General features: G+C 36.1%; 1 protein-coding gene across 1 annotated transcript in view; it reads left to right on the plus strand.

Moving 5' to 3' along the window:
- Positions 1-9,115, plus strand: part of SLC16A7 (solute carrier family 16 (monocarboxylate transporter), member 7) — a 28,380-nt gene extending 19,265 nt beyond the window's left edge. Inside the window, exons 2-4 of the mRNA XM_009878508.1 lie at positions 2,953-3,096; positions 4,658-5,470; positions 8,054-9,115. Coding sequence (XP_009876810.1) covers positions 2,953-3,096; positions 4,658-5,470; positions 8,054-8,325 — 1,229 coding nt within the window. The 3' untranslated portion in view covers positions 8,326-9,115. The remainder of the gene's footprint in view (positions 1-2,952; positions 3,097-4,657; positions 5,471-8,053) is intronic.
- Positions 9,116-14,318: the final 5,203 nt, after the last annotated feature.

Here is a 14,318-nt window from a genome sequence, read left to right on the forward strand (position 1 = left end):
TGTCCTACGGTAGAAGGGAGGGAAGATTGATGGAACGCTATTAAAGAATATTAACATTATAGTCAGTACTCACCTTTATTCTTGATTATTGTTGCAAAACCTTGTCAGTGCTGTGCAATGCTGTCTTTCTGATCCACAATTTTATTTAAAATTATAACAATGCAGCAATATTGGTCAACAATCCTTTAAAATTACATTCCTCTCTTTGCAACACCTGATAGTCTTTTATATGTAGATTTACCTCATTTTTTTCGTTTGGTCTCACAACTATCCTTCTCACTTTTCACTCTGTCTTTGTTTAATGAGGAAAAAAAAACAGATTGCTAACAAGTCTATCTGCATCATGACTGAAGTATTTATGTAAGGGTGCAATTCAAGGTGCTGCCTGCAATGCTAAATCTGTAAATAGTATGGCCAAATACTTCCCTGCTATGAGACTTCTTTCTTATATTTTTTCTAAGGATCCGCATGAAATGTTTTAAGTAAGTTTACAGCAAGACAACATTTATTATAGCAGTAATTTGAAGGGAGATCAGAGTATTAACAAATAGTAAACAAATTTTTCATTTACAGTTTTTAAAATACACGCATCTTATCACAAGAGCAAGAATTTGTAAATATTTTTTAAACTTTTTATTTTGATATCTGTGAAGACAAACAGTTATAGTTAATGATGAGAATTAAACTTTTGTTTCTCAGAAAAATTGCCTTAGATCTGATTCGTTTTAAAAAATATAAATACTAATTGATATTGAGATGAATCTTTTTGCTTAGAGTTAAATAAAGAATTGTAGCTAAAAGGAACTGGTTTTGGACCCAGACAAAATATTTGTGTTATTCACATATTTCAGAGGGACTTTCTTTCTAATTCAAGTGTGAGCCAAACTACTGATGTTCCAAATATAGCTCTATAAATAAATAAAAAAACCCCACGATTGAAGTTAAGCTTCAGCATGAGTATGAGAGCACAAGTTTATTATGATGGAAGAAGTAAGCACGATGTATTTGGGAAGTGTTTGGGGTGTAATTTGTCCGTCCTTCATGTTTCTCTGCTTTCTCCATATGACCTCAAAGGAGAAAGTCCACCTCGGCACTGTGCTATTCAGTGTTTCCCCCAGATAGAAAGAAAGAAGTTTTTGATATCTCAGAACATAAGCTGTTGGTGAAATGTTTTAGTGCTTCATATGTGTGTCAAAGTCTTTTTAATACACTTCTGGGCCACTGTATATTTGACAGGCCATTCCTTGCTGTGGATGTTTTAAGTCTGTTGGTTTCGATACATGGTTAGGCTTAAGCTGCAGCTCAGTGAGCAGCGGAGCCTCATCTCCTGTGCTTATGTATCCGTAAAATGAGCCCTAATGCCTTTCATCTGAGCATTCTTTACCTTCTCACTAAAATAGCCACCCCATTTATCCTCTCTGCCCCCACCTACCTTGGACAGTACAGCTGGCTGGGCAAGAGATAGATTGCTTTTACTGGTGAATAGCTGAGTGTGTTGGCCTGTGTCTGTGCTACTGGAACAGGGAGCCTGTAGGAGCTCCCTTAGACCCAAGCTCTTTAGTGAATGCACAAACTGTAAGATCTAAATATCAGCTCAAATCATCCTTGATTTTCAGTAGAGTTAATTTGGGACTGACCTCTGGATTCACAAGCTATTAAAAAAGACAGGAGAAAACTATTGTAAAAGCTTATTTCCATAAGGAAGCAAGCTAAAAATTGATCATTTGGCATATGCTTAAGACTTTTGTTGTTGATATGTAAGTAGTAATTAACATTTACAGCTCATCCATAATAACACTTTAATACATTGAAGGTAATTCAAACAGTGGAGTCTAAAATAACACTGTATCTGTGAAAATACACTTTTATATTAGGTTGGATTTGGCTTTTTCACATCATGGAATTTTTGGCATTTGTTTCTTAGATATTTATATAAAGAGAGACCTAAAACTGTTAGCAGTACAGTGAACAATTTGCAGTGAAATCAGATTAAGAGCTTGGCATTCCACTTTGTGCCAGGTGCTTACTTTATCTTGAGTTTGAAATTTATTGCTTTTTATTATTTTTTTGTATTTATTTTTGAACTGACTTAGTTATTGCAAAAGCAAGACTATTCATAATGGTTTGGGCCAAATATAGTGCAGTCAGATGGTGTGCGGGTTTATCTAAAGAGCTTTGACAACCTCTTAATCGTGATATGTAGCACAACATCTATTCTAGCCACGGTCATTTAAAAAATATATAATGCATGTCATGCTAAATTGCACACTAGCTGTTTGTTTAGTATGGATGTAATTACACCATAAACTGAATTGCAGCTGAAACTGAAAAACAGACCTGTAGCAATGTTTTCAAAGTTTATTGGTCTTTATACTGAAATACATCTTAGATTTTCCCAGACAACACCTTACTGTCCATTAACACTCCTTCCTGGATGAGGTAAGGGAAAATGAGCCTCAGGAGCCAGATTTACATTTCGATTTGACAATACGTTTAAGTCTAAGTGTGTTTTTAAGTAGGCATCCAGGATATGCTGCAGTGTTAAGGTCAGTTATTAGTTTGCTTGCCTGGAGATTCCTTCTGCTCTGTGGAGTTTTGATATTTGTCTCATACTTGAAATTCCTCAGTCATTGCACTTTCAAAACTTCCACTGACCAATCTCAATATTGATTGCTTGTGAACTGTAACAATCCCTCTTGTCTGTCTGATATCTTTAATCTTTTTGTGCATCTCCATGACTAATCAATATTTATATTGTCTTGGAGGCAATATATCCACATCCAGTCTCATGTGTCTGTAAACTGAAGAGTGTGTTTGGAAGACAAATTGGTGTAGAAGCAGCTAAACATTTTCCAGGATGGAAGAGGAAAGCATTCCAACATATCCTAAATATGAGGACATGTATGATGGAGTTACTGGTTACCCATTCATGTATTTTATTACTACCAACAGGTCCCATAAGCAGCATTTTGGTGAATAAGTATGGTAGCCGGCCTGTGATGATAGCAGGAGGTATCCTGTGTTCATTTGGAATGATTGCTTCCTCTTTCTGCAATAGCGTCCTGGAACTTTATCTATGTATTGGAGTCGTTGGAGGTAAGAATCGTGTTTAAAAGGTGTTATTATATGTATTGTATTGTATTATATTATTTCTAATGCTGTTCTGTCAATAAGTCTTACTGGTCAAGAACCCACTGTGCAAGGCATTGCACAAGTGCAAACCAAGAATGTAGCAAGATCAATTAATTTCAGCTACCCAAACTATCTAATCCTTTAAATTAGCTGGTATGATGTATTTCTTAAGGATATTTTAGGAACAACTGATGATTTTATTCAATAAATGCTGTATGTATGTACTGTTCTACACTGCACTGTAATTATGGTATAAAAATTGATTGGCCCGTGACAGCACTTATTGTAGTCATTTATGTAGAATTATACTTTCATTCTTTTAGCTTTCAATCACGTTGTACTTCAAACAGGGTGGTAGAGGCTAGCAGAATTCTATTAAAAATGGGAAAGCTAGTAGCACCTTTCTGTAGGTTTGTGCATACTTACACTCTCATAGTGAAGTATGAGAACTTTTGCTTCAATAGCTTTCTGTTTAAAGTCCCCCAGGGTTAATCCCCAAATATAATTATTCATATATCATTAAAGACCTAGATATTGCTTAAGGCAATGAACTGATCATAAAGCAAGTAAATTAAATAACCTCTTTATCAAAATTTGTGGTGTTTTTTGATATTTTTTTAAACTACCTTCTCAGAATAAGGAGGGCAAGTGAGGTGAAATATTGGCAGGTAATAAGTGATTGCGATAATACTTGCTTCTGTATTCAAGCTCATCTTTCTGTTGAGATTGGAGAAATCCTCTGTTCACTGATTGTTTCTTAAAGCTTTTATTTTTTACATTCTAAATTTGATGTCTGTTGAAAGAATAAAATCAGAGTCCAGGGATGGGCTTATCAGAGAGGACTTCTTTCCTGCTACTTAGACCTGATTGCCTAGATATCTTAGTACAGAGAGATGGCGTAGAGGTTCAGCTTATAACATCAGCTGCTGTGAATGGGTGGTCTGCTTCCATGCATGTCCTCTACGACACTTCTATCTTTGGAAGTGACTTCCATACCTGAGGAGGTGGAACTGAATGTGCTCCAAAATAATACACCATTTTAAACTCCACTTTTGTGTACAAGTTTGATCTTAAATAGGCCTAGAAAAAAAGAAAGGATGAGATTTATGCATTTAAATACACTGTGCATTCATTGTAACTGAGATGACATTTAATAACTTTTGTGAGTCAGGAGAGAATTGCATTATAGTTTAGTAAGTATGAAAATGGTGAGTCAAGACACTGATACTATCATTCGTCTGCAATTCCCCTGTCTCTTGTCTGTGCTAGAACACAACGAGGAGTTTTGGCTATTATTGCAGTGCTGCAGGAGGAAATGGCAGAATGCCACCATGACACAGTCTTGGCATTAACAAGCCAAGAGAAAGCAATGAAGTTGTATTTCATTCTCTGATGCTAGTTGGTTTCCATCTTCGTTGGGAGTCACTGCATTAGATACTGCTTGTTTTAAAAATAACTTGAAAGAGGCGTAGTATGTTTTTCAGTGCATGACATGCAGTAATACTCTCTTCTATATGTTGTTTAGGTCTGGGCTTAGCATTCAACTTACAGCCTGCCTTGACCATGATTGGCAAGTACTTCTATAAGAAGCGTCCCATTGCTAATGGATTGGCCATGGCTGGAAGTCCAGTGTTTCTGAGCACGTTGGCACCTCTCAATCAATTCCTCTTTAATGCCTTTGGTTGGAAAGGAAGCTTTCTCATTCTGGGAGGACTTCTTTTGAACTGCTGTGTGGCTGGGTCTCTTATGAGACCTGTTGGACCGAAAACAGTTCCCCCTGTGAAAAAAGATGTTGAAAAAGGCACAGGAGATTCTGCCTTGCACAAAAACAACAAGAAATCTTTTTGGCAAATGTTGAATAAATATCTAGATCTATCCCTCTTCAAACACAGAGGGTTTCTGATCTATCTGTCAGGAAATGTCATTATGTTTATAGGGTTCTTTGCTCCGATAGTATTCTTGGCTCCTTATGCCAAGCACAAGGGAATTGATGAATATTCTGCTGCTTTTTTGCTATCTATCTTAGCCTTTGTAGACATGTTTGCTAGACCTTCAATGGGACTCGTAGCAAACTCCAAGTTTATCCGGCCAAAGATCCAGTATTTTTTTAGTTTTGCTGTCTTGTACAATGGTGTCTGTCATATCTTGTGCCCTCTGGCAACGAATTACACTGGCTTGGTGATATATGCTGTATTTTTTGGGTTTGCGTTTGGAATGGTGAGCAGCGTTCTTTTTGAGACATTGATGGACCTCGTCGGGGCTGCCAGATTTTCCAGTGCAGTCGGACTTGTCACAATCGTGGAATGTTGCCCTGTGCTCATAGGCCCTCCTCTAGGAGGTAAGACTCTCCTTTATTACGTTTTTTCAGACATTACAGCATCATCTTACAATTCAGCGTTGAATTAATATAAACGTTTCTCTTAATGTTACTCAATGTTTTTGCCGTGTCTAGGAATGCAGGGTAGCAACAATGCACTGCATCAGTTATCTTTGGCTGTACATGTACAGACTCACATGAGATTCTAAAGGCATAGACTGCATGCATGGTCAATAGATTAAGAGCATATCTCTACTGGCCCGTAAATTCAGGTGATAAATGTACGTTTTCCTGGTAGCACATAGTGCTATTTTTGTAACTTTGATTTATGTTTATCCAGCTCCAATTTACTCTTTGCCAACACAGTTCTTACACTCCTAGACTGGTCCAGATTTCTCAGAGTGGCTTATAGTGGCAATTAGAGGGGCACTCACTGAAATTTACAATAGCAGCTTTACTTCATCTAAACTGAGATGACTGGCATTTCTAGAGAGAAGAAACCCACAGGGAGTTGCCAGAAAGGACAGGGTCATGCTCAGCAGCCAGGTCGGGGTGCACACATGGTGGGATTCCAGCGCTGTGTCATGGAGCGTTGCACCCTTGGCATGATTTCACACCACAGCCTTGCTAGTCCTTTAGCCTCCTTCTATAGCCAACTGCTGTGTGTAAAGCAATTCCAATTGTGAACTCAGTGAAAGGTGGTAACATTACCAACTTCTTTCTTTTGAGTGTAAGGGGAGCTTAAAGGGAGCCTAGGTATATAGCTTGGACTATATTTGTAACTTTGGGGCTTCTAGCACCAAAGATGAAGAAGAATCTTATCTAAAGTGTTTTCAGTTTGCTGGCATTTTTGACAGCATTTAGTAGTGCTGTTAGTAAGTTTTATAATCTTAACGTTTCTTTAAGATGATATGAGAGTCTAAAGAAATAGATGCTCAAATCTTATTGAAAAGTATTGATTAAATGGACGTGTGTGTGTGTTGCAGTGAAAGCTCAACAATATGAAAATATATATACAGTTAGATTACCAGCCTTGTGAACATATGCTATACCCACATAAAGAGTGCCACAGAAGTCAGTAAGATTGTGTGTGACTAAAACCATTTATACATATCAAAGTATTTTAAGGATTACTGACAGCGTTTCAATGAAAATAACGTTGTTGAGTGAAACTTTAAATATGTCAAAACAATGCCAGTCGCTTCAGTGCAATAATATTTGTGCAAGTAAATGTTTAATAGTCCTCAAGATATTCCATATTTCTCTCTTCTCATAACATATAAATTCATTTTGGTAGTGGTAGAACAAAATATATTCATCTCACACAGACTCTTCCTGTGCCACCTAGTGGGAGAGGGAGCCTGTGACTGCTGTAGTCCAGCCCTTGCAGTCAGGTTCTGAAACCAATATATTAGCTCTCAAGATATTAAGTCTAATATTTATGGAGCAATAGTGTATGCAACTACTTGTTTTTCAGTATATTAGCTTTACAGGAGTTTTAAAAGGTGTGTGTTTTTGCTATAACTGTATGAATAATTGATTTATCCTTTTAAGTAGAAGCAACAAAGGGGATGAACATCTGGAAAAGCTAAATTCTGGTTTTGAGTACTTCATATCCTGTAAAATATTAGGCTGAAGCAATGTTAATGCAGTATTTAATTTTTAATTATCAGTATTATGAGACTTTTCATCGATACAAAACCAGTAAATTGTACCATTTACACTAACAGATGAATTATACATTTGCAGTGTTATTTGAGTTTTTCCTAATACTAGGCTAGTGAAATAAAGAAAAGACCAAAATAATTTGATGGCTTGTAAATGTTTATCAGGCAAATAGGCTAGCGTTGTGGCTTCAACCCAGTAAAAGCATCTAAGTACATACTAAATTGAAGTGCGCAGGTTATCCTGTGAATTTTAATGATAGTGTGGCAGAGTTCAGAGCTAAATACTTGGATACATTCAAATGGTGATTTGGGAATTTAGAAAAAGTGGCTCATAAAGTGGAAGAACAGTTATATTTTGTATTCCTCGTCATGACCAAATTAATCTAAGAGCTGTGGATGTAATTTTTAGGTAGAGGCTTTGTAGTTCAAAACTCAGCAGTTGTGCATGATAGCTGAAGGGACAAGCCTTTCTACCTCTTTCATCAGGCACAGGAAAGTAAAAATGAAAAGCAGGCAGTTGATGCACAGTGACAGCAGCCTAAGAAGGCACATACCTCTTCCTTCTATTGTCTGTGTGCAGCCTCCGTGAGTGTCAGATAGTCACTCCAAAACAATAGGAAACAAAATTAGGAGGTGAATAAAATAATAAGGCAATGAAAGAATGAAAAAACTGTCTGTCATTATTCGTTAAGCTTTATTTTGCTCTTCAATATTTTATCATTGTCAGTGATTGCAATGATTATTACTAGCTTGACTAATACAGGTTTTGTTAGAGTTGCACTATATATGTTAGACAATTTGAACATGTTGAAAATGCTTTTCTGCTCCAACTTCAAAACCAAGCAATACATAGGTATGTCTCCTAGGTAAAGATCCAGATCATATGGAGTATTGTTTTCTAAAGACTTTTTCCTCCCTTCTTGTCTCTGCTTTTCAGGTTGGTTAGTCGATGTTACTGGTGAATATCAGTACATGTATTTTGTCTGCGGAGTGATTGTGATTGTCTCCAGTATCTGGCTGTTCATTGGCAATGCCATTAACTACAGGCTTTTGGCAAAAGAAAAGAAGTTAGAAGATGAGAAGCAAAAAGCACGGAAGAATGCTGACCCAAAGGAAGCAGAACCATTAACAAACAATGAGAATGAAGATGCTGCCAGCAGAGCTGATAAAGCTGTTGAAGATCCTTCAGAAAGAGAAACCAATATTTAAGCTACAATAGAGCTCAGAAGGTGACATTTATGACTTCCATTAGAAATATGTCTTCAAGACACAGGCCAGGTTTTGTGGTAATAATGATCATTCACAATATTGGATGGGAACAGATTTTTGCCCCGTGCCAAGACTTCAAGTTAAATTGCTATCTGCAGTTTATTTATTTCAATGACACAAAATTGAGATTACAGAGGTGGTGACTCCATGCAAATGATTCCATCAAACTATAACTCTGGACAATCAAGAGTCAGGTAAACTGTACTGTAAAGCCTTCCAATGACAACAGTTTTGTTTTAAAACTATATCTAATGCAAAAGTATCTCTTGCTCTTATTTGGGAAGATACTTTGTGTTCATCTTTAGAATATTTTTAAACTCTGTTGAAATAATCTGCCCAAACTGTACTTACCACTAATATTAAAAAGAGTATAAGCTCAAAGATTTGTTTCAAGAGAGAAAAGTATCTGAGTGAAGCACACTGAAACTTTTTTCTCTTTTCTATGCCCACTAGATCAAAAAAATACATTATGTCTGTATAAATAATTAAAATATGAACGTAAAATCTAAGGCTAGAAAATGAACAATTGGTGGGCACCATCTCTAAAATACAATAAACAGCTGAACTACAATATTCCAGATGTTGTTACCTCCTGTGATAGCCGACTACATTGTACTTCAAAATACACATTTGAACAGAAAGTATATTCAGACCTCATTAATTCAAACTAAGCTAAAATCTGCCTGTACATAAAAGGATTTAAACCCAAGATTTCATTGCTAACAAGAGTGGCAATTAGTTTGTTTGGCTGTGTATTGCTGTATGGCTGAAGGATCTCGACTGAACTGTGAAGTCTTCGTCATAAAGGGACTAGATTCCCAGCCTGCTGATGTTAGAATACTTACCCTTGGCTTTTGTGGCCTGAGTCACTTTCATGGCAATGACTTCAAAGTTGATACTTGGGTTTATTGGCAAGTCATTAGTTGTTTGATGTGTCTACTAAGAGAAGATTCAAGGTCTAGTTTCAGGTCTTTGCAGACAGGTAACTTCATACCAATTCCCACCTCCTTTTCCTGTGTGTTTAGTGAAAAGCTACTTCTTTTCTGTAGTGCTGGTTCAAGCAAAATTGCTGCAAGGCACATTGATAGTGCCAGTCTGGAAGCTTTGTATCAGTGTATCATTTTTGTGCAGGGTATTTGGTCTTGTGTCTGCAATTTCACACAGACACTTATATCACTCTTCCTTTAGGCAAAAGAAAGCAAAAGTCTACAATTTTACTTTACAAAAAACCATTTAGTATTGTACTTTAAAGCTAAAAGTGCAAGCTTCTGAAGATATTAAGTGAAAATATTTCTGTTCTATTTGTAGGTCAGGAAAGGTGCTATTTGTTTTGGAGAGATGCATATAAATGCCTCAGAAATTGTGAAAATTAAGGGTCTGATTCATAAAACATTTATGCACTGTTTATGCAGGATACACATACACTCAATTCTGGGAAAAGAATATCATTCAATTTAGCCTCTTAAAAAGTTGCAAATAGAATGCACAGATAGCTAGCTACATTAAACACACTTAGAAGTGCCAATAATAAAAGAAAATAAAATGTAAAACCCCACAGATACAGAAGTGCTTTTAAGAAAGACATTTCTAAACTACCGTGTTCAAAATTATCTTTTTCACACTTTTTCTAAACGTTTTGGTAGTGCTTGCATCTATTTTGCTGGTTTGTCATCTTATATACTATGGAGTTCCATAGGAATGCTGGACTTTGTCATTATCTCAGCACTGTTTTAGGGGAGAGGCATCATGAATCTACTCACAGCATGGTGCAGAATTTAATACCTACTTTTTAGCTAATTATATGCAGGCAAACCAAACATCTTCTACAAGTCCTGTAATTTTATAGGCGCAGCAGCAACAAAATATGTGCATTTCAGAGTTTTGGGGAGAAAATATGGGTTACGTGCTCAGATTTGGGCAGTGAACTGTGTAAAGGGGGATAGTTTAGTCCCAGAAAAATTATAGTTCCTCTCCGAGCTCCCTGATTCAGAGAGGAAATAAATATGTGGCACCTCCTTCCAAAATGTAGCCCTGCCAGCACCCCATGAGGTAAAAGCATTACTCTACTTTTGGCTCTGCAAATAGGCAGGGTGAATTCTAGAGTCTATGAAGGCCCTAGGTGCCAAGAGCCAGAAAGCGATGAGGAGTTTCATAGATGCTAAGATTTCATACAGCAAGGAATATGAATTATAAATACTGGATTGTGAAAGATGAACTGAAATTTTAGCTAAAGAGTAGTCATCAGGAACATCACTCGGCTGTTGACAGCAAGTGGTAGAAAGGCAGAGATTATTCGAAAAGAGATGAATATAGAGGCTGAACCAAAATGACTGAGGAAAAATTCTAGGTGCTTATTATCTCTTTGTAAAACACAGAGTGATTAAGAACACAAGGTAGAAGACAACAAGTATCAACTTTTGACTTCAGTCTGTTAAAAGTTGCTGTTGAGTAAATAAAGGACTCAGAAAAAGGTGATAAAAAAGAGTCTCAGAAAACATGCAGGCAACCTACCTGTTCTATGCTGGATCACAGAATATGATGCAACCTGACATAGGAAATAAGGGAAAAAAGAGGTTCCTTGAGCCATAGACACACCTGACCACCAGTAACAAAAATTATATTACTCTCTCAGAGGAAATAAAAATTTATACAAACACAACCCTCTGCAGAGATCCTATTTGTTCATCTCTGGTCAATTACATTAAAAAATAGTAGGAACAAAAAAGCTGCTTTACCACCATTCACCAGTGTGTGCTTTTTAATCCCATAAGTTAAAATGATGTGTCAGGCACCTGGAGTAATGTAAAATAGGAGGTGAGTCAAGTGAAACATTTCCTCTTTCATTACTTTTCCTCTTAATATTAGGAACAAAATAAAAACTAACAGAATACTCTTGATATTGCTGAAAATATTAATGAAGTTAAAATCCAGAGATGCCTGAAGATAATTGGACCCATATCTATGCAGAAACTGCCTGGAATTAAACAACTGTGTCTTCCAAATAAAAGGTCCTAAAGGGACAATTGCCTTGTACAAGTAGGTCTTATTTCTAAAAGTAATAATGATAATAAATTGCCTTGAATCAACTCTAGTCTGAGCACCAAAGTAGCAAAATTAGTATAACTTGCCTTCAAGTCCCTGAATATCACTCTTACTTGCACTGAGCCACAATTTATACTGCAGATCATTTCATCATTACATTTCTGTTTTCAGGATAATACCTGTGTATATACCATCTCTCTAGAGTTCTCTCTTTTGATTACCTCACCTCCAGTCTGCACAACTGCAGGGTCAGAACTAAGAGATGCTCCCACCCTAAAATGAAGAAATGTGTTCTCAAACTTCAAGACATAGCCACATGCATCTGTTATGCACTACAGAGTCTGTCGTTTCTATCAGTCAGTATAAAAGCAAATTGGTAATTGATCTTAATATCATTTATGCTCATGTGTACTTCATCCTTTTCATTTTTCTGCCACAATATCACTGAACCTAATAATCGTCTTGCTCCTACTTGATCAATCAAGAAAAATAATGGCAAAACTTTAAAATTAGTCGGAAGAGGCATAACATCAAAAATTTTTACTATTTAACATCAAGGTTAAATTCAAGTAGTTTCAGAGTACATATCCAGATACTTTTATCTCTTTAGGCTTCTTCTGACATCCTATGCTTTTGTAGCTGGAGGCTCCTTCTGTATTGCCATAACTCAAGAGGAAGACTTACCAGTAGTTCTCAATACTTTTTCAAGAACGTAGTTCACTCCTATGACCTCTCCCCACTGAACTGTGGTTGCAACTGTTGACAGTTCTGTATTTCCATTAAGTTAAGTTCACAAAAGTTTCTGCGTTTTTCTTTTCATAGGAAATCCTGTAGCATAAGTACTCAGACTACAGTCCTTTTATTTTAGGAGTGTGATTCATGAACTGTTTTGACATAGTTAAGGAAAGTCTTACTTTATCTTAAAATAGGAGTTTTTTAAATGATTTTGTCCTTATGAGAGGAAGTTTGACTCTGCTTACTGCAGAACTGAATGGCAGTGATCTCACTGACATCATGATTCAAATTTCACATGAATTTTAATGATCTTTTTGCATATCAGCATGCAGTGTGCTTGAAAACATTTGGCAGTGTGTATAGAATTGTTCCTTCCAGAGAACTCTTTCCTCTTGAAGGTTCCCAGCCCCATTCTCCATTTCCTTGTAAAGAATTTGGATCTGGAATGCGGCGACTTCTCTGAAATACTTTCTTTGTCATTCTTTTTTCCTCAAATGTCCAAGCAACATTTTTCACTTGCTGCTTTCAGGTCTGGATGGCTGTGAGTACGAGGAGGGGAGATATGATTCAGATACGTAATAAGCTTCAGATCCCACATACAGCCAGGTTTGGGGCAGCCATCAGGATTTCACCAAAGCCAGTGACCACTTTTATAGATGAACATATTGTAACTGACACTAACAATTTTGTCTATAACAAAATTGAATTGAGGCAACTTTTGTTAGTTCCTCTATAGATGACTATTTTTCTACTCACAGAGAGGAATGTAAAGGGAATTTTTAAATAATTATTTTCAGAGTTGACATATCAATTTTGACAAGGCTCTCTGGATTTTTTTGGGAGTGGGTGCTTTTCTGATATTTTTGCATATATATACCGAAAATGTTTGAATGTGTTATCACGTTGTTGATCACAATTTGCATAAGCATTACTATGTAATTTCAACATAATTTGCATGTTGTTGTTTTACAGTTTAAATTTTTCTTATCATCTACCTCTCAATCAAAGTTTGGAGACTTGCACAACCCTGGAAGAATACAGTCAACAAAAAACATAATGATAAAACCTGTATAGATTATTAGAAAGTCTCCTAAATATTTGAAGCTATTTACAGTTCTGTTTTTTAAGGCAGTGAATATTTATGACCAAATTCTTTTTATCAATTGGCATAGCTTTGTTAATCCCGAACACTTAACCCATACTGAGTTGCTTTTTACATCAGTGAACTGCTATAAAAACTCAACATGTCATTTAGATATTGAAAGTCTATTATGAGATACTGGCCCTACTTTCTATTTTATTTCTTTCCATTTCTGAGTTAGTGGAATTAAATGGAAATATTACATAATTAAGACGTCTAAACAGTTTTTAAAAATACTACAGAATACTTTGCATTTCTCTGAAAAAAAAGTGTCTTTGGTATAGAAATACTACAGAATTTTAGCTTGCTTTCCATTTGTGGGGCAGTTGAGGGAGATGGTCACAAGATGTTGGACTGGGGCTGAGGAATAATGTTTGTTCTTTTTATGCTCTTTACAAAATCAGAGATGATTGTTTCTTCAAAAATGTTCTTCCTTTTAGTCTGTAAACCCTTCTTGCCTTCTAGGATCTAGTACGAAGTCCACTGAAGCCAACATAAAAAAATCCTGTGAAAGTCAAAGAGCTTTATCAGACATTGGAGATGATGTGACTTCAGTGGAGGCATCAGCCTTGTTTTCTCCATGTCAAATCTCAGGAGTGTCAGATATAACACAGCAAATGCAGATTTTGTTGCAACTGGCACATTTAACTATGCCAGCACAGTATTCCTGATGAATCAGTCCCTAAATTAACGCACAATATGTATTATTTTAGTAGTCTATGTACATAAAGAAACCACACGATCATAAACTCTGAATGTAGATTATAAAATACAGAGGATATATTTAAATAAATATCCAAACAAATCTGTTTAACCCAAAGGAAATTACGTATTTCCTTTCAAGCCTTCCTTCAGCAGTTTGTAATCTTCATTTTTCTTATTTCCAGAGAAAATGGTTTATGTCTTTGAGAATGTATATATCAACATATATATGGGGGAATATATATGCATATGTGTGTATGTGTATATATATGTATTCCCCTATATATAAAACTCTAATTTATATATATTATAT

The sequence above is a fragment of the Apaloderma vittatum genome, unplaced genomic scaffold, assembly GCF_000703405.1.
Source record: "Apaloderma vittatum isolate BGI_N311 unplaced genomic scaffold, ASM70340v1 scaffold14521, whole genome shotgun sequence".
Classification (NCBI taxonomy): domain Eukaryota; kingdom Metazoa; phylum Chordata; class Aves; order Trogoniformes; family Trogonidae; genus Apaloderma; species Apaloderma vittatum.